Raw genomic sequence first — 18,259 nt, 5'->3', positions numbered from 1 at the left:
TTTATAGACTTGTATCTGTCAAGAGCACATAATATAAATAGACATTATTCATTTCCCATATAGATTACTGGGTGACTTACCCACTTACTTATCACTAAACCACTTCCCTTGATGGCTTCAAAGATAGTATTCACAGTGTGAGACAGGTGTAAACCAACACCACAGTGTGGATAGCCTGAAATAATAGCTCTGAGAGATGAGATCTTTATATATACTCTACAGAACTTAACCTAAATAGAAACAAGTTACCAGTCAACAGTCTGATTATATCATGGTTTTTTGAAGTCTAAAGGGAAGAGAAGCAACAGCCAAGAAGAGACAGTTGTTAGAAGTAACATTTCACATTTGCATTACAACTTGCAGAATTTGGGCTATAACTAGAGTTTGTGGAGACTCATCACCATAAGAAGCATTTTGAATGTAACCAGAAAACTTCCCATAATCTTGCTAAAAAGCTTCACCTTCGCTAGCCCTATTAGATGGAAGAATCATGTCATTGTGTACCTTGTACCAAAGGCACACAAGGTTGTTACACAAGCACTGAGGATATTTTTTTTAGTTTCTCTGCCCTATGTTTAATAACACTTCAGATAATTAAATATAATTCTCCCCTAAGTTCCTACCCCACTTTATCTATGCCAGTCAGTATTTAATGCATTTGTTTTAGTCATACAAACAGAGAATCCTTCAGACTCTTGTTTCTGTATTTGCCATCAACTTTAAAAAGGAAGTAATATAAAATTAAATTGTTATTGTATGTTAATATGGTCTGCATATATCTTTGATAGCGTGAGCTGAGTTAGCTAGCCAGTTAATGCAGGAAAGTAGAGGTTCCAATACTTTCCTTAGTAATAAAAAGTGAGGCAGAGCTCCAGGATGCAACTCCCAGGACATCTTCAGCATATCACTGAATATTAACAGGGAATGAAAGAGATCAATCCTGATTATGTCTTCACATTAAACTTCATGTGTCATCTTTTGAAAAATTATTGTATTAACCATAGTGCTTTGGTCAGCTAGTAATTTTTGTATTATAGTGTTCTACCAGAGTTTGAAGTTCATTCTACTGAACAATTAATTTCTTCATACCTATCCTTAAAAAGTAACATTTTGCTTCCATGTTCCACTTCAAAAGTGGATGCATTTCAGTGGAGTTGATTGTATGCTAAATAAAATGTGATTAGGAACCCACAAGGAGAAATATCAGTATATGAAACTAAGTTATTACTACAACACTTTGTTAGCTGCTATTGCCTCTCGTGATCAGAACATAAATTCTTCCGTTTCATAGAACTATAGGGAATTATTTGGGTACCCCATGTTTGTGTAATTTTGTTGCAGGTGTTTATAAAAAGAAGATGCTTATTATGCTGCTAACATCACTGGGATAGTAAATTATGAACAACTATCTGTAAAAGCAGTTATCTGTCTGATGCAATGTCACAGTTTTAGCCAATAACCAGGTGACATATGCCTCTGTTATTCCCCCACTACCCTCCCAGGGGAAGATAAAAAGGAGAATAAAGGAAAGAGACTTTAGGGTTGGAAAAAAACAACTAGAAGAGGTTTAATGAAGTAGTAATAATAATGGTGAATTACAAATATATACAAATATGTAAATACAGAACCCACATTCTTCAGTTGGTAATTACTTCTCAACCAAAAAAGTCCCAAACTGGACTTGGCAGCAGATGGGGGTGCCTAAGTCCAGGATCCCAGCAACAGTCCACAAAAGCCTTGGAGCAGCTAAGCTAGTCCTACTAAGGGAAGCAGTGGAAGCCAACCTGCCTTGATAAAGGATATTCTTCTCCAATGAGAAAACAAAATTCAGGAGCAGCAGGAGAGATGACAAAACAAAAAAAAAAACCAAAAACCAATCTAACCAATAGATGAGCCAAAGGCTCTTTTAGGAGCCATTTGATACTGAGCACCATGAGAAGAAATACTGTGATTGGTCCAGTTGGGTCACCTGACCCATCCTCGCCTCTCCATAGGCACAGCTGCTCCCTGCCCCTCCTCATTGTAACTGCTACATCAACAGGTTGCTGATAGGATCCCAGAAGGTCTCAGATCGATATAGCCATAGGCAATTTTTGTCCTGGTACTCTTAAACCAGGACATGTGAGAACCAAATTCTCATAGACTTGATTTATTCTCCAAATGCAAGCAATACATTTTACATTTAGCTGTGTTCACAGCTTGTGTTACTGCATTGGAAATTCATTCCATTTACTGTACTGTATCTTACCAAAGAGGATGCTTGTCTCAGTTAGCCTGGCAAGAGACATAGGAAAAAATCCTGCTGCAACTACTTGAACATTTTGCTTATGTGGAGTTGGGAGATAAAGTTGTATGTATTTTTCAAAACTGCATAAAATGCCCCTTCCCTTTTAGAGCTTATTGTGTTATAGCACATGGTAAAATTACTGCTTGTTTTGAATAGTCTCACGGGTCAATTCAGTTATTTGCAAAAAGAAAAGTAAAAGAACTCCCCCATCAAGCAACACCAACAACCCAGTAAGGGTAGCTGCATCCAATTTCAGAAGAAACAGGCCCCAAAGGACAAAAATATAACAAATTAGATTAACCAAAGCTTACAACTAAGGCTACTTAATCAGACTATTTTGTGGTTTGGTTGGATTTTTTTAAGTTGAACTGTCAGTGTACATATATAAGACAGATCATTTTTTACATGGTCATACTCATGAACTATCGTAACTTTCAGGAAAATATATTTTTACATTAAACCTAACAGCTTTAGCATTGGAAATATGTAAATGTTTACTGTTATTATAATATCTGGAGAAAGTCAGTGATGCTGTGTCTATCTTTACATGTAGTTTAAAACACCAAATCCATCTGTGCATGGAATGTTATTCGTAGGCCTTGTAGCTGTGGTTGTAAAATCATTTAGGTTGGAAAAGACCTTTAAGTTTCAGTCCAACAGTAAACCTCACACTACCAAGTCCACCACTAAACCATGTCCCTAAGCTACACATCTACCTCCAGGAATGGTAACTCCACTGCTTCTCTGGGTAGCCTGTTACAAGGCTTCACAACCCTTTTGGTGAAGAATTTTTTCCTAATATCCGGTCTAAATTTCCCCTGGCTTAACTTGAGGTAATTTTCTGTCATCTTCCTTTCAGGGAGTTGTAGAAAGCGATAAGGTCTCCCTTGAGTCTCTTTTTCTCCAGACTAAACAATCCCAGTTCCTTCAGCTGCTCCTCATAAGACTTGTTGTACTCTAGACCCTTCACCAGCTTCATTCCTCTTCTCTGGATGCACTCCAGAACCACAATATCTTGCTTGTAGTGAGGGGCCCAAAACTAAACACAGTATTCAAAGTGTGGCCTCACCAGTGTTGAGTACAGGGGGGTGATCACTTCCCTAGTCCTGCTGGCCACACTATTTCTGATACAAGCCAGGATGCTGTTGGCCACCTGGCCACACTGCCAGCTCATATTCAGGTGACTGTCAACCAACATCTCCAGGTCCTTTTCCACAGGGCAACTTTTCAGCCATTCATCCCCAAGCCTGTAGTGTTGCATGGGGTTGTTGCAACCCAAGTGCAGGACATGGCACTTAGCCTTGTTGAACCTCATACAATTGGCCTTGGCCCATCAATCCAGCCTGTTCAGATCCCTCTGTAGAGCCTGTCTACCCTCAAGCAGATCAACACTCCCACCCAACTTGGTGTTGTCTGCAAAATTCCTCAGGGTGCACTTAATCCCCTCATCCAGATCATTAATAAAGACATTAAAGAGAGCTGGCCCCAATACTGAGCCCTGGGGAACACCACTTGTGACCGGCCACCAACTGGATTTAACTCCATGCACCACAACTCTTTGTTGAAAACGTTTCAAAACGTCACTTATAGACAGTAAATTTAGATAAGTTTTCATGGTCTGCTTAGACAAACACAAGTCTATGGGGCAAGATGGTATCCACCCAATGGTACTGAGAGAGCTGGCGGAAATGCTCACCAAGTCACTTTCCATCATCTATCAGCAGTTCTGGCTAACTGGGGAGGTCCCAGTTGACTGAAGGTTGGCAAACATGACCCCCATCTACAAGAAGGGCCAGAAGGGGGATCCGGGGAACTACAGGTCTGTCAGTCTGACCTTGGTGCTGGGAAAGGTTATGGAGAAGATCATCTTGAGTGCCTTGAGTGAGTTGAGCTCTCTTTAATGTCTTTATCAACAATCAGGTGATCTTTATCTTGTCTTTATCAACAAGCAGGCGGCTCTGCTCATGGAGCTCTGTTTTTTGCAATGAAACTGTGTATATCTAGGGGAGTTGAATGCATGATTCATACAATTTGTAACACATGCTAGCTGATTAATCTCACACCTTCATTGTGCTTAGCTATCAGAGGTATAGCTCTGCAACTGTTTTCTATTTTTTCATTATTAGATAAAGGCAACTCAATCAAATCTGAGAAACAAAAAATTTATTATAATATAAAGGCAACTGAATGAAACATGAGATATTTTCTAAAACTAATGTATAACGATAAAACATCAAAACACAGTTTGTAAAAGTGATGTTCAGGACTGTGACCTGATACAAGCTGTTTGTAATACATTTTATTTTCAAGCATATATAATTTTTATATAAGCATATAGGTTTTCTTTTTACTACATGTGTAAGAAAGAGAAGAACTTGAGCAGAACTGAATGATGATGAGGAAAAGATGTCATTTCAAAGGATAAAGTGGTGCTTCTGGAACTTAATGACAACAGTGTTTTGTGCTAGGATGGTGATTATGGATTTGTTATGGATTCTCCCCCACCCCAGCAAATTTATGATCATCTTATGCACTCTGTTTTTTATGTAAAACATCAAAGGACAGATGAAATGTTCAGATTTTCAAGCCCTCTTTTCTATTTGCAGAAACTAGATGGGGTTCTGAGAAAATATTTTCAGAGTAGTAACTTCTGAATACGAAAAATTTTCTCAGATATGTGGTTCAATACATCTTTACAAATGTCCCACTTCAACTCAGGATTGGCAATTAAACCAGTGACAATGCTTTCAATCCCCTCCCCTTCCCACCCAGGTAGGAAAGGAGAGAGAGACTTTCTGGATTGAAAACTAAACTAGACAGCTTTAATTAAACACTAATGATAAAAGAAAATATATACGATTATATACAAACGTGTTCAGGAACATGAAAACCCCTATTGCCTCCCCCCACCCCCAGCAACTCCCACAGCACTCTCCTTAGCTGCGAACAGTCTGAAAACTCCCAGACTGCTGCCAGAGAGAGTGCAGAGTCATGAGGGTCAAAGGATGCATAGCCTAGGGGTCGACGGTGATGGATGGACGGAGTCCTCCCCGGACGCCGGCCATGGACGGAAGAGAAGGGAAAAAGAAGCAGGAAGGAAGTTGTCTTCTGTGATCTCTGACCTTCCTCTGAGCTTACAAAGATATATGGAATGGAATATCTCTGGCCAATTTTGCTGTCTGTCTAATTCAGCCTCCTATAGAGGGGTCATAGATCTCCCGGTAGCATCTGAGCTGGCAGGGCAAAGACGCAACCTTGGAGTCCCGCCAATAACATAAACATTTCAGTGTTATCAGTCCCAGCTGGAACACTTACTACTAGTTAAAAGAAAGCTTACTGAAGGAAAAAAAAAAAAATCAGTAAAAGGAAAAGTGGCTTCATCCTGGCTCAAACCAGGACATTCCACCCCTTATTCCATACCATATATTACATATAGGATCTATATTTTACCAGCTGTCAAATTAAGGATTCTCCCCCAGAGTCAGATTACCCTGAGGTACACATTGTACTTCTCCATCCTCCATCATCACACACCAGGTATGTTCAGGTCCCTGAGCAAAAGCAACACCCCTGACAGGTTTACCTTTGCCTGAAGCAGGATAGACCCAGACACTTTTACCCAGCAGGTTTCTTTCACATACCACAGGGACTTTATCCCCATCTGCAGTATGTAAAGGTCTGACTGAGCAGGACCACCCTGATTCATGGATCCCCTGGTATTAACTAACCAGGTGGCCTTTGCCAAATTTTGTCCCAGTTTTGGAAAGTTCCACCACGCATTGCTTTCAGGGTAGCTTTTAACAAACCTTTGTACCTTTCAGTTTTCCCTGTGGCTCTTTAGCCCATTCAGTCACAAGTCTGTTTTTGAAATGAGTCCCACTGTCTGACTCAATTATTTCTGGAGTACCATGTCTCCACAAGTTACCTTCAGGGTAACTTTCAACAAACCATTGTGCCTTTCAACTTTCCCTGAGGCTTGTACATAGTACGGGATATGGAATATCCACTCAATACCATGCTCTTTAGCCCAGTCACTGACAAGACTGTTTTTGAAATGAGTCCTATTGTCTGACTCACTTCTCTCAGGAGTACCATGCCTCCAAAAGATTTGTTTCTCAAGGCCCAGGATAGTATTCCTGGCTGTGACATGAGGCACAAGATATGTTTCCAACCATCCTGTACTTGTTTCCACCATTGTAAACACATAGCGCTTACCCTGGTGGGTCTGAGGCAGTGTGAGGTAGTCAATTTGCCAGGCCTCCCCATACCTGTACTTTGACCACCTCCCCTCATACCACAAAGGTTTCAACCGTTTTGCCTGCTTAATTGCAGCGCATGTCTCACAGTTGTGGATGACCTGTGCAATAGCGTCCATGGTTAAGTCCACCCCTCGGCCACAAGCCCATTTGTATGTTGCATCTCTGCCCTGATGTGTCATGGGCCCATTGAGCCAGAAAGAGCTCACCCTTATGTTTTCAGTCTGTCTATTTGGAACACTTGAGCAGCCTCATCTGCTCGTTGGTTGTGTCGATGTTCCTCAGTGGCTCGTCAGAGGCACGTGTGCATCTACATGATGCACTTTTACCACCAGTTTCTCTATCCGAGCTGCAAGGTCTTTCCACAGGTCAGCAACCCAAATAGGTTTACCCTTTCGCTGCCAGTTGTTCTGCTGCCACTGCTTTAGCCAACCCCACAAGGCATTTGCTGCCATCCATGAGTCAGTGTAGAGATAGAGTCTTGGCCACCCCTCTCGCTCAGCAATGTCCAAAGCCAGCTGGATGGCTTTTACCTCTGCAAACTGACTTGATTCACCTTCTCCTTCAGCTGCTTGTGCAACTAGTCGTGTAGGACTCCACACAGCAGCTTTCCACTTCCGGTGGTTCCCTACAAGACGACAGGAGCCATCGGTGAAAAGAGCAAATTGTTTCTCAGTCTCTGGTAGATGATCATATGGTGGAGATTCTTGAGCCCGTCTCACCACTTCTTGTGGTGGCATTCCAAAGTGTGTGCCTTCTGGCCAGTTTGTAATTGCTTCCACAATACCTGGACGATTCGGGCTTCCTACTCAAGCTCAGTGAGTAATTAAAGCAGTCCATTTACTCAAAGTTGCATTGGTGGCATGATGGATAGGAAAAAGGTTACTCTGGAATACGAAGCTCAGTACTGGTAATCTGGGCACCAGGAGGAGCTGCACTTCAGTGCCAATCACTTCTGAAGCAGCTCTAACTCCTTCATATGCTGCAATTTTCTCCTTCTCAGTTGTTTTGTAGTTGGCCTCGGAACCTCTGTAGCTCCGGCTCCAGAATCCCAAGGGGCGACCTTGAGTCTCCCCTGGTGCTTTCTGCCAGAGGCTCCAGTTAGGACTGCTGTGTCTGGCTGCAGTGTAGAGCACATTCTTGATGTCTGGCCCTGTTCGAACTGGTCCAAGGGCCATTGCCTGCATAATCTCCTTTTTAATCTGCTCAAAAGCTTTCTGTTGCTCAGGACCCCATTTAAGGTCACTCTTCTTTTGGGTCACCTCATAGAGAGGTTTCACAATTTCACTGTAACCTGGAATATGCATTCTTCAGAAACAGGACACCGAATATGTGTAATATTCTCATATTCAATGTTCATGTCAGCTTAATCTTTCATTAATAAAATCATAGTGAGAAAAATTTGATACTATTTCTGGCTCCCTCCCAGAGTTAACAAATTAATTCATCTGTATTTTTGCTGTAAGGTAGAACTCGAATAGCTTTTTTTCTGTCATTCATTGTTCATAACAACTTACTTTCATTGTTGCATAACAAATAATTCAGATTATATAGAGTAGTCTAATTATTCCTTGTGTGGATTTATTTAAAAAAATACACCTTGAATAATAACTATGAATAAAATAATACAGTTAGAGCTTAGTGATATTTAATGATTTGATAAATTGCAAAGAATACATTACTATCCTCCCATAGAATTAATCAGGGCAGCCTTAGGTTATTTTACCAGTAGCTAACTCTGACCAACTAGGTCATTCTTTTGCTTGGAAGTAATCAAATACACAAAAACATAATTTTCAGTCTTTTTTCCCAGATATGGGGGAGAGCCCAAGCTGCCTGGTGCACCTAATTCTTTTTTTGAAGAATCTCTTATGAAAGTTAATTAAAACCTCCAGTGTACTGCTACTTTATACTTTAAAACCACCATTAAGCAAAAGCTTAGAAGTGTGTATTATAGTTAACAAGCCCTCAAAAGCAATTTTATTGCCATTTCAGATTATTTGCTAAATGTCTGGGGCATATTTCATGTACTGCAGACATGAACTTGATCAGAAGTTTTAGTCTGGATGCAGGAATTTCAGGTGGAGTTTTTTGTTAGTGTTGAGTTTTTTCTTTTATCTCCAAAGAGTGCCATTTATCCTCCTACCATTTTGAAACTGATAATTAATAGTTCACTGTCACTTGAGAGATTGATGTTTATCCTTTGTAGACGTTGCAGAGTAATTATCAAGAAATATGTTATCGTTTCAGATAAAATTACATTATTATATTTCTTACAAATTTTATCATATTATTTGTCTTTAATCAGAATTGAACTGAAAATTTTAAATTGTTGGTGATTCAACATGTGAAAGCCAAGCAAATTTATATTCAAATCATAATAATCATGCTGTCCTTTTGTACAATTTACTTGAAGCTATGAAAATGACCAGAAAGGGAGAATGGAACACTCCTTTAGATTTCCTTTCCTCTTTTACATCGATATTGCTCTTTTTTCTGTTGCACTTCTTCCTCTCCCACATCCCATTTTTTTCCCAAGTCTTCCTTACTCTTTTCCTCAGGGGAATTATGGTATCACTGCCTTGCATTCCTGTTGTTTCTCCCCATCTATAGTTATCTTAACGACTTGGACCGCATAGCAGATTCAGCCTATCTGCCAACTCAGCAAGACGTGCTTAGAGTTCGAGTCCCAACAACAGGGATCATTGAATATCCATTTGACTTACAAAGCGTCATTTTCAGGTAGAAAAAAAGTTTGACACCCATTTGCTTTGTTTCTTTTACATTAGTAATACCATATATAGGATATTGGTTAAAAGTGCAAATTGTTCAATGTTTCTAAAAGTTGAGCTTGTTCATTTTATTTTCATGTTTTTGTCCATATATGATTAGCAGCTGTTGTTAAAGATGTCTCAGTTTAGTGGTCAGAGAAAAAAAAAACCAAAACAGAGGACAAAATTGCTCTCTATTACCCCCCCACACCCTCCCAAGGGAAGATAAAAGGGGAATAAGGAAGAGAGACTTAAAGGTTGGAAATTAAAACTGGAACAGGTTTACTGGAATAAGGAAAGGACAGTAACACATGGGGTGAGGAACAGATATATACACTTACACACGTATACAAAATCCAATCCCAGTGATCGCAGGAATAGGTGAGTGAGGGTCCCTTGCGGCAAGGCTGACTCAGGAAAAGGGTCCACAACTCTTCACAGCATCCTATGGAGTTGGATTCTGCAGAACACGTGGTTGAGCTGAGGGGAAAACACGAGCAGGGCATGACAGCAGCAAGGAAGAAGGGCACAGGAAAAAGGGGCTGGGCTTCTGGTTCTTCTGGCCTTTATAGAGTATGGCAGGAAGTGGGAGGGGATACTGAGCTCTCTCTGTTCTGACCCTTCTGGGTCCTTCAGGGTTTTAAAGACCCTCTCTCTAGTTCCTTCTATCAGCATGAAAATTTAACTGGGCCCACTCAAACCATAACAAGATGTTAAGAAGATGAGAAACAGACAGACATCTTTTTCTGAAAGTAGTTATTGATAGAAAAAAAGGAAGTAATTTTTCAATACAATTAGTAAATCCATTTTTTTATTAATAATAACTTATGAAATGTAAAGGTACCGCTTTTGTACTTTATTTTTAGAGAGAAGGGATATTTGGTAAGTTTAATATCACTCCTACCAATAATTTTCCCCACAGTTCATTTTGAGTGCAAATACAATTGCTTAAAGAATAACTATGCAATTACAATTTTAAGTTAGACCCGAGTGTCTAGTTACATTGAGACTCATAATTAATTGGGAGTACGCTCTGCCAGAAAATTTGAGACTAAAAAGCAAATACAATAACTGGTTTACTTACAACACATTCCGTTAGACTTTAATAAAAATTGTAAAATGTTTAAGAAAAACAAACCAAACTGTGTTTTCAACTAAATTCTTGAATTCACTGTTCCATATGTGATTGTATGTTTATCTGCTAAGGTATTTGTGGATTTGATGGGGTCATTGTTAATTTTGCAGAATGGTGGATGTAGGAGGCCAGCGATCGGAAAGAAGAAAATGGATACATTGCTTTGAAAATGTCACATCTATCATGTTCCTTGTAGCTCTCAGTGAATATGATCAAGTGCTTGTAGAGTCAGACAATGAGGTAAGCAAGCATCAGCATAAATCACCAGTTTTTAAGAAAAAAATATTTTCATTAAATTTAATTTTAAATTTTAAATGTTATTTAAAATGTTATTAAAGCACAAGTTTGTAGAGAGCTTCAGTAGAAATGTGTGTGTTTTTACATAATTATTTGGATATTAAATTTGTTGGACCAGTAAAGTATAATCCTAAATTGAATACTCCAAGCTAAACAGCAAAACTCAAATTTGTCAGTTCTTTTAAGACATTTTCAAAGCAGGCTGGCTTGTCCAGTCCTGGTTGATTTTCAAATGTCTACCAGCAGTTGTATGCAAGTACATGTAATGAAATGAGAAGTTCTAAAGGGATTAAGAGACTAATCCTCAAATAACATGACACAAACTGATCTCCTCCATTGAGGGTCAGTGGAACCTATTTTGTGTTAATAGTGGAATAGTTGACTGTAGAGAAATGTTCTTTTTGTAGCTATTTTCATAGTTAATGTTGTGTAGCAGACAGTGGGAAATAAAATTCATAGGTTCTTTGCTAGAACAAACCCTAAAGTAATAAAGTTCATTCCATTGACTTAAAGTATAGGATTTATATTGGCTTATATTTTCTACCTGTATTGCTATTTCAAAGAATAACAGAAATAAGAAACTCATGGGTGGTGATGTATGAACTAAGCAGGCAAAATACAGTAGTACACAGTGATTTGTGTACTGTTTTTCAAAGTAGGGGGTGAATTTAATATTTGGATTTTTTTCTTTCATGAAGACTATTCCTGGTATTCATCAAACTTACATGCGTTACTCACCAGCACTGTTGTATGCAAGTTTTTAACATTCATTTACAGAAGTTAGATGACAAAAATAAAGCATTTTAATGTTCTTCACAACTGTGTATACATGTTGATTTCATTGTTTAAGAGAAGGGTCGACATAGCAAGGTAAGGCAGCTGTTCCTGGGCAGTCATGATTGTATTCTCAACTTTCTTCAGTATTACTTTTTTAAGAAAGACTGAGAGCTCTGAAAACTTCTAAATTTATACTTTTCCCATAAAAGAGAGAAATCTCATTACATTATTCCTATAATCAGACATTCCCTTAAAAAGTATATCTGTTACAAAGAAGAAATTTTCAGTTGCTTATATAGTGAATACATCTTGTAATTTATTTTTGTATTCTGTTTATTTTTGTATTCTTTTAACTTGGCTGGTATCAGAATGTTTTTATTTTGTTTTGTAAGACGTATATCTTTGATGTCGTGGTCCAAACAGTAATGGAGTCTTGACAACATGTTATAAAACAAAACTTCATTGAGGAAGTAAGAAAGATGAGTAACAATTCCCCTATATAGCAACTCATCCAATCACCAATAGCGAACATGGGATAATAAGCAATGCCATGGCTCTGGTGAACTGCCAGTGACATTTGATGTCTGGGTCATCTGACAGAAACAGCCAGATGCAAATGCCTCTTAAATGTGGAAGAGAGTTGCAACAATGTAGGTCAGGGAGCAGTGTTTGCAGTCTGCCATTATTGGTCAAGGGGCAGGGTGTCAGGAGGTAGGGTGTCACTTCCACCCCTTGATTCTCTCAAATGATCACTTGACATGGAGTTATAGGCTAGGATGTTATTTTTGTGGGCTATTATATAATAAGCTAGGTGAGGATGGTGTTCTGACACCTGCGGGGTATAAGTCAGAGGTAGAAAGCTGGTGCATCATTATATGTGTATCATAGAGTCACTTCTATCAAGTATCAGTTGCACAGGCATCTCGGAGGTTATTACTATGGCATCTTCCCAATTGCTACAAGAGAGACTGTGAAATTGTTCTGGTTTGGTGGTTTTTTTGGTAGCGGGGAAGGGTGCCAGGAGTGGCTCCGGTAAGAAGCCGAGAAGCTCTCTCTGCTCCAAAACCAGCCAAGGAGCCATTAGGGAGACAATAGATGCACCTCTGCGATTAACATACGAAAGAACACCTGAGCAGAGAAGCACTTGGGGGAGAAGAGCTGTGCTGGAAAAGGAGACCGGTGCTGGTGGTTGGTGAGGAAGAAGGTGCCCTAGCAGAAGTCTCCCTGCAACCCATGGCGAGATGACAGGCTGACCCCTGCACTCATGGAGCAACGTGGTGGAACATTCCCTGAAGGCACCAGGAGGGGTGAACTTGGCCAGTAGACTTGGATTTTGTGGCCAGTGGATTTGCTGCCAGTGGACTCTGATTATGCAGCTGTGGAAAACCCCAGCACCAGAGGAGTTGGTGGTTCCCGAAGCAGCATGTGACTCTGTGTGAAGCCCATGCTGGAGCAGCTTGCTCCCAACCTCGTGGGAAGGGCTTGTGAAGGAGAGGTTCGTGGAGGACTCAGTCCCATGAAGGGACCCCGTGGGGAAGCAGGGAAGGACTGTAAGGAATCCTTCCTGAGGAGGATGGCACGGCAAGAACCACCAGCCTGTGAACTGACTGTAAACCTCATCCCGTGTCCCCCTGTGCCACTGGAGGGAAGGAGGGAGAAAAACCAGGAACAAAGTAATTTGGGCCTGGGGAAAAAGGGAGGGGTGGAGTAACACATGCAAGCACTGCTCTTTGTGTTGTCTGTGTCCCGTGTGTGTTTGATTACTGTGAAATTAAATTATTATGTTTTTCCCCAAGTTGAGTCTGTTTTGCCCGGGACCCTGATCGGTGAAGAACCCTCCTTGTCTCAACCCATGAGCTTTGTCCTCCTCATTCCAGTATATGCGGGGGAGGGGGGAGGTGAGTGAGCGGCGGCCATGTGGCTTTTCCTTTGTTGTCTTGTTGGGCCTAAACCACGACTTTATTGGCAAACCAGGCAGGAGAGAGACAAGGAACCACGACAGAAATAGATTACAACCAGCATCCACTTATATCTACTGGCCCCAACTCAGGTCTGGGAGTGGCTTGACCGTGACTGGGAAAATGCTTTACAGCACAATCTACAACCCCATCCACTGATATGAAACAAAACATGAACAGTGACAATAAACAAGATAATTACAAAAGTACAGCCAGAATAATTTGGCAACTACCCCAAGGTCTGGGAATGAAGCTGTGATCACAATTCACCAATTTTCCAATTGATGTTTTCAGTTTCCACCTGATGCAAGAGTTTTAGTTGTTCCTGGATTTTCTTAAGTTTGGTCTCAATGCATAGATCTTGGTTGACACAGACACAGACGCAGGTAGTATTTACTAATGCGCAAATGCCACCTTGCATGACCAGCAACTACTCTTAAGGCTAGATGGTTTTCAATCCTAGTCTGTGATACTTCAGCAACTTCTTGCTGCAGTGCTTGGATAGCATTGGCTGTTACATTTTTTATATTTTCCAGGGTAGTAGAGAGACTGATGATTGCTTTCTCCAGCTCAGAGAACCCTAGCCAAGGAAGGAGGATCCAGGCAAACTGGTGAAATCTGGATCCTCATTCTACCAAAGGGTTAATACCACACTGATGTCACAGGGTGTTTTTGTGGACATGGGTCACATAGAGGTTTTCTTCACCATGCATTCCAGGCACTATTAGTCTGAGTGTGCAGGTCCCCTCTCACTCCATGGGAGGGTTTTCATGGCACAACTGCTGCACAGCCAGTATAGGCCAGGGGCACCTATTGTGCTAAGGTCATGGCAGCAAGTGGTGTCTTTCAGGCATGTCAATATTGGCATGGTAGGTTTGCATGGTGTAGGATGGACCCCACCCCGTGCTTTGTAGTTTATTACGGGACCAATCATAGCCCATAAAGTTCTGAAGGACATAGAATTTTGATCCATTCTTTATCAAGGTGGCAGTGGATGATCAGTGGTTGAGAGATTAGCCTGAATATCTGACAAAAGTTTTAGGTGCGTGGCCCCACAATTCCATCAATACCAGCATTCCCACCATGGGAACCCCTTGGTGCCCAGATGCAGGATGTTGTGTACAAATCCAACAATTTATTTCCTTTCTGACATTTGCCAGTGCCTGAGATGTGAGAACTAATAAGTTAGGATCCCAATCAGCAAGGTTCTGGTGGACCATCCCTAAGAACAGCATACACAGCATATTCAAAAGAGGGGCTTGCTTGGAATAAATTACATTAGTACAAATAAAATATTTAGAATAAACAGCAATATAGCAGGAGGATTTTTCCAGATTGTTGTGGTTGAGATAAAGGCAGTTTGATAGGTAAAGCAAAAGCCGTGCATGCAAGCAAAACAATAAGGAATTCATTCACTACTTCCCATTGACAGGCAGACGTTTAGCCATTTCCAGGAAAGCAGGGCTTCATCACATGTTAAAAGTTACTTGGGAAGACAAACGTCATAATGCTGAACATTCCCCTCCCCTCCTCCTTCCTCCAGCCTCTTTGACACCTCAGCCTACTCACTGGCAGGGCAGTGGGAGAAGCAGAATAGGCCTTGATGCTGTACAGGCACTGTTCAGCAATTACTAAAACAGCCCTGTGTTATCAACACTGTTTTAGTCACAAATCCTAAACATAGCACCATATGAGCTGCTTTGAACAAAGTTAACTCTATCCCAGCCAAAATCAGTACACAGATCAGTCTGTTTGTCTGGGGTGGTCCAGTAGTTGGGCTGAGTCATCATGGATATTATCCCTTCCTGTAATATAAAATCACTTCTAGGACAGCCCAAAGGGGCAGTCTGTGGATCCAATGATGAGATTTGGTCCCTGGTGTCCACAACAAAGATGACTGAGCACCAGTCATTCACAACAGCTTCTAATTTGGACTAGGACATATAGGGTATGAAAAAAAGGTCTGCCGGGAAACAGAACTAGGAGGTGTATCTCCATCTGGTGGTGGACATCTGCCCACCAGTTCTCAGGCAGCACTGTAAGAGAGAGGAAGGAGAGGCTGAAGATGAGGCACTGCAAGGCTCACAGGGAAGGGACAGGGCTCACCTGCTGATAGCCATTCAGAAGCTATACTAAAATATTCAGCAATTTATTGATTTGTTGGGAAGTGGATAAACTCCCTTTCCAGCAGAAACCATCAGAGGTTTCCCCTCTCTATCTGGCTGGTGGAAGTGCCTCGTCCTCTGCCCAGGTGAAGATTCCTCTGCATTTGACCATGTGGCACAGGAGCTATTGTCACAGCACCCACCCCTGCAGCCAGGGCAAGCAGAGCCCGTGTCCTGCAATCCCCATCACTGAGGTGAGTTAGAGCTGCCTCAGTGCACCAGAGCCTCCTGAGCTGCTCCACCCAGCCTTCTGGCTTTTTACAAAACTTCACACGGGGAGCAGAACTTGCACCCTATGAGTGCTCAAGGCAGGTAGAGGAAGGGCAGAGGTGTCTTCCCTTGTAGGGAAATGAAGGGGGTCAGGGTCTGTTTCAGGGGCATTTTTGTCCTTGTCCCAATTATCATCCTTATCATTGTCCTGATAGATAGTGGCCCTAACTTGGGTCATTGTACCAGAACAATTGCTCTGGGCCTCAAGGGCCAGCTTATGCTCATCACACTCAGCCCCTCATTTAGCTTATCCTGCCTGTTTGAGAGTGCTGCACAGCCCGGTAATTTCACCCCAGGCAGCGTCAAGGGCACAAGTCAGGAGGCTGATTAAGCTACATTTTTTACCTTTTCCCCGTTTGCAATGTCTGGCCTTATGCCACTGTTCAAATTAATCCCGAATAGCCTGGGGATCTGTCTAATTATCTTGGATCCAATCTTCCTCCCATTGGGGGGAGCTCCAAATTTGCTCCTTTCCTGAAGCGTCCAGTAGTTGTCAAAAAGACTCCATCCTGTAAATGATGCCAATAATGTGGTCTGAACAGTAATGGAGTCTGACAACGTTATAAAACTAAACTTTATTGGAAAGATGAGCAACAGTGTCATTCAGTGGGACCTTAAGAGTCTTGAGGGGTGGGCCCCTGTGAACCTCATGAGGTTCAACAAGACCAAGTGCAAGGTCCTGCATATGGGTTGGGGCTGTCCCAAGCACAAAGACAGGCTGGATGGAGAATGGATTGAAAGCAGCCTTGAGGAGAAGGACTTGGGCATACTGGTGGATGAAAAATTGGATATGAGCTGGCAATGTGCACTTGCAGCCCAGAAAGCCAACCGTATCCTGGGCTGCATCCAAAAAAGTGTGGCCAGCAGGTCAAGGGAGGTGATTCTTCCCCTCCACACTGCTCTTGTGAGACCCCACCTGGAGTACTGCATCTACTTCTGGGGGCCCCAGCACAAGAAGGACATGGACCTGTTAGATAGAGTCCAGAAGATGGCCACAAAAACTATCAGAGGGCAGGAGCACCTCTCCTATCAAGAAAAGCTGAGAGAGTTGGGGTTGTTCAGCCTGGAGAAGAGAAAGCTTTGGGGAGACATCGTAGCAGCCTTTCAATATATAAAGGGAGCTTATGAGAAATACGGAGAAAGACTTTTAACCAAGTGTCAGGACAAGGGTTTAAAATGAAAGAGGGCAGATTTAGATTGGACATAAAGAAGACATTTTTTTACAATTAGGGTAGTGAGACACAAACAGATTGCCCAGGGAAGTTGTGGATGTCCCCTCCCTGAATGTGTTCAAGGCAAGGTTGGATGGGGCTTTGATCAACCTGGTCTAGTGGGAGGTGTTCCTGCCCATGCAAGGGGGTTGGAACTAGATGATCTTTAAGGTTCCTTCCAACCCAAACCATTCTGTGATTCTATGTTAAATGGGACTGGACCCAGTATTGACCCCTGGGGTACCCCACTAGTTACTGGCCTCCAACTAGACTTTGGGCCACTGATCACCACCCTCTGATCCCAGCCATTCAGCCAGTTTTCAGATCTTCTCACTGTCTGCTCATCCAGTGCATAATCTAGAAGGAATCCTGCTAGAAGACCTTATGAACACAGGAGAAAATCTTGGAGAATATATTGCCTCTGAAATGCACTGCTGAGGAGAAGGAATGTAACTGGCACCACACGAGAAACCCTCCAAAAGAAGTTTCAAAAAATAAATGTTGAGATAGAAGTGATTCACACTAATAAAAGGATAAATCTATAACTAGCAAAGATGACTTGTTACAATACAGTCAGCAAACAATTAGGCTTTTTCTTAATCTATATGAGGAGAATGGGAGTACAGGGGAAGAGGGAAGGGAAAAAAACCCCCAAAAAATAATGTTACTGTTTAACAGAAACTTTGTTCAGGAGATTACAGGGAGGAAGTGAGTAGGTTGAGGAGTATCAGGGAGTATGAGAAGGACATCGACTACTGGAGCTGCACCCTATCTTCCCTGGGACAGACCTATTCAGGCATACAGGATGCATGATACAAAAGATTCCCTATCCTCTCTCCACCTGGCAGAATGTGGTGACTTGAGGGATCAGGCGGGGATGGCAACAAGTTCCTGTCTGGTGCAGCAGGTGCATCTCCTTTGTGACTACTTCATCTTCCCCAGTATCCTTGTGCAATAGGTATGAGGCTCTGCAAGTGAAACCAAACAATGAAGAGGACAATGGATCACCTAGGTTGGAGGAGTGTCACTATTCGACTCAGATTCGACAACAATGCTCTCGATCCCCTCCCCCTCCCACTCAGGTAGGGAAGGAGAGAGAGAAAAAGAGAGAGACTTGGTTGGATTGAAAACT

General features: G+C 41.7%; 2 protein-coding genes across 4 annotated transcripts in view; one reads left to right on the top strand and one right to left on the bottom strand.

Moving 5' to 3' along the window:
- The window catches only part of LOC127395183 (uncharacterized), a 432,114-nt gene that overhangs the window by 139,275 nt on the left and 274,580 nt on the right, over window positions 1–18,259 (bottom strand). The gene's annotated exons all lie outside the window — the stretch shown is intronic.
- Window positions 1–18,259, top strand: part of LOC127395192 (guanine nucleotide-binding protein G(q) subunit alpha) — a 150,013-nt gene that overhangs the window by 88,524 nt on the left and 43,230 nt on the right. For all 3 annotated transcript variants that reach the window (XM_051641763.1, XM_051641761.1, XM_051641762.1), the window contains 2 exons: window positions 9,157–9,285; window positions 10,560–10,689. In XM_051641763.1, the coding sequence (XP_051497723.1) occupies window positions 9,157–9,285; window positions 10,560–10,689 (259 nt within the window). The remainder of the gene's footprint in view (window positions 1–9,156; window positions 9,286–10,559; window positions 10,690–18,259) is intronic.

This window comes from Apus apus, chromosome W, assembly GCF_020740795.1.
Source record: "Apus apus isolate bApuApu2 chromosome W, bApuApu2.pri.cur, whole genome shotgun sequence".
Lineage (NCBI taxonomy): Eukaryota > Metazoa > Chordata > Aves > Apodiformes > Apodidae > Apus > Apus apus.
The sequence above is the reverse complement of the archived record's forward strand: the minus strand, read 5'-3'. Positions and strand labels throughout refer to the sequence as shown.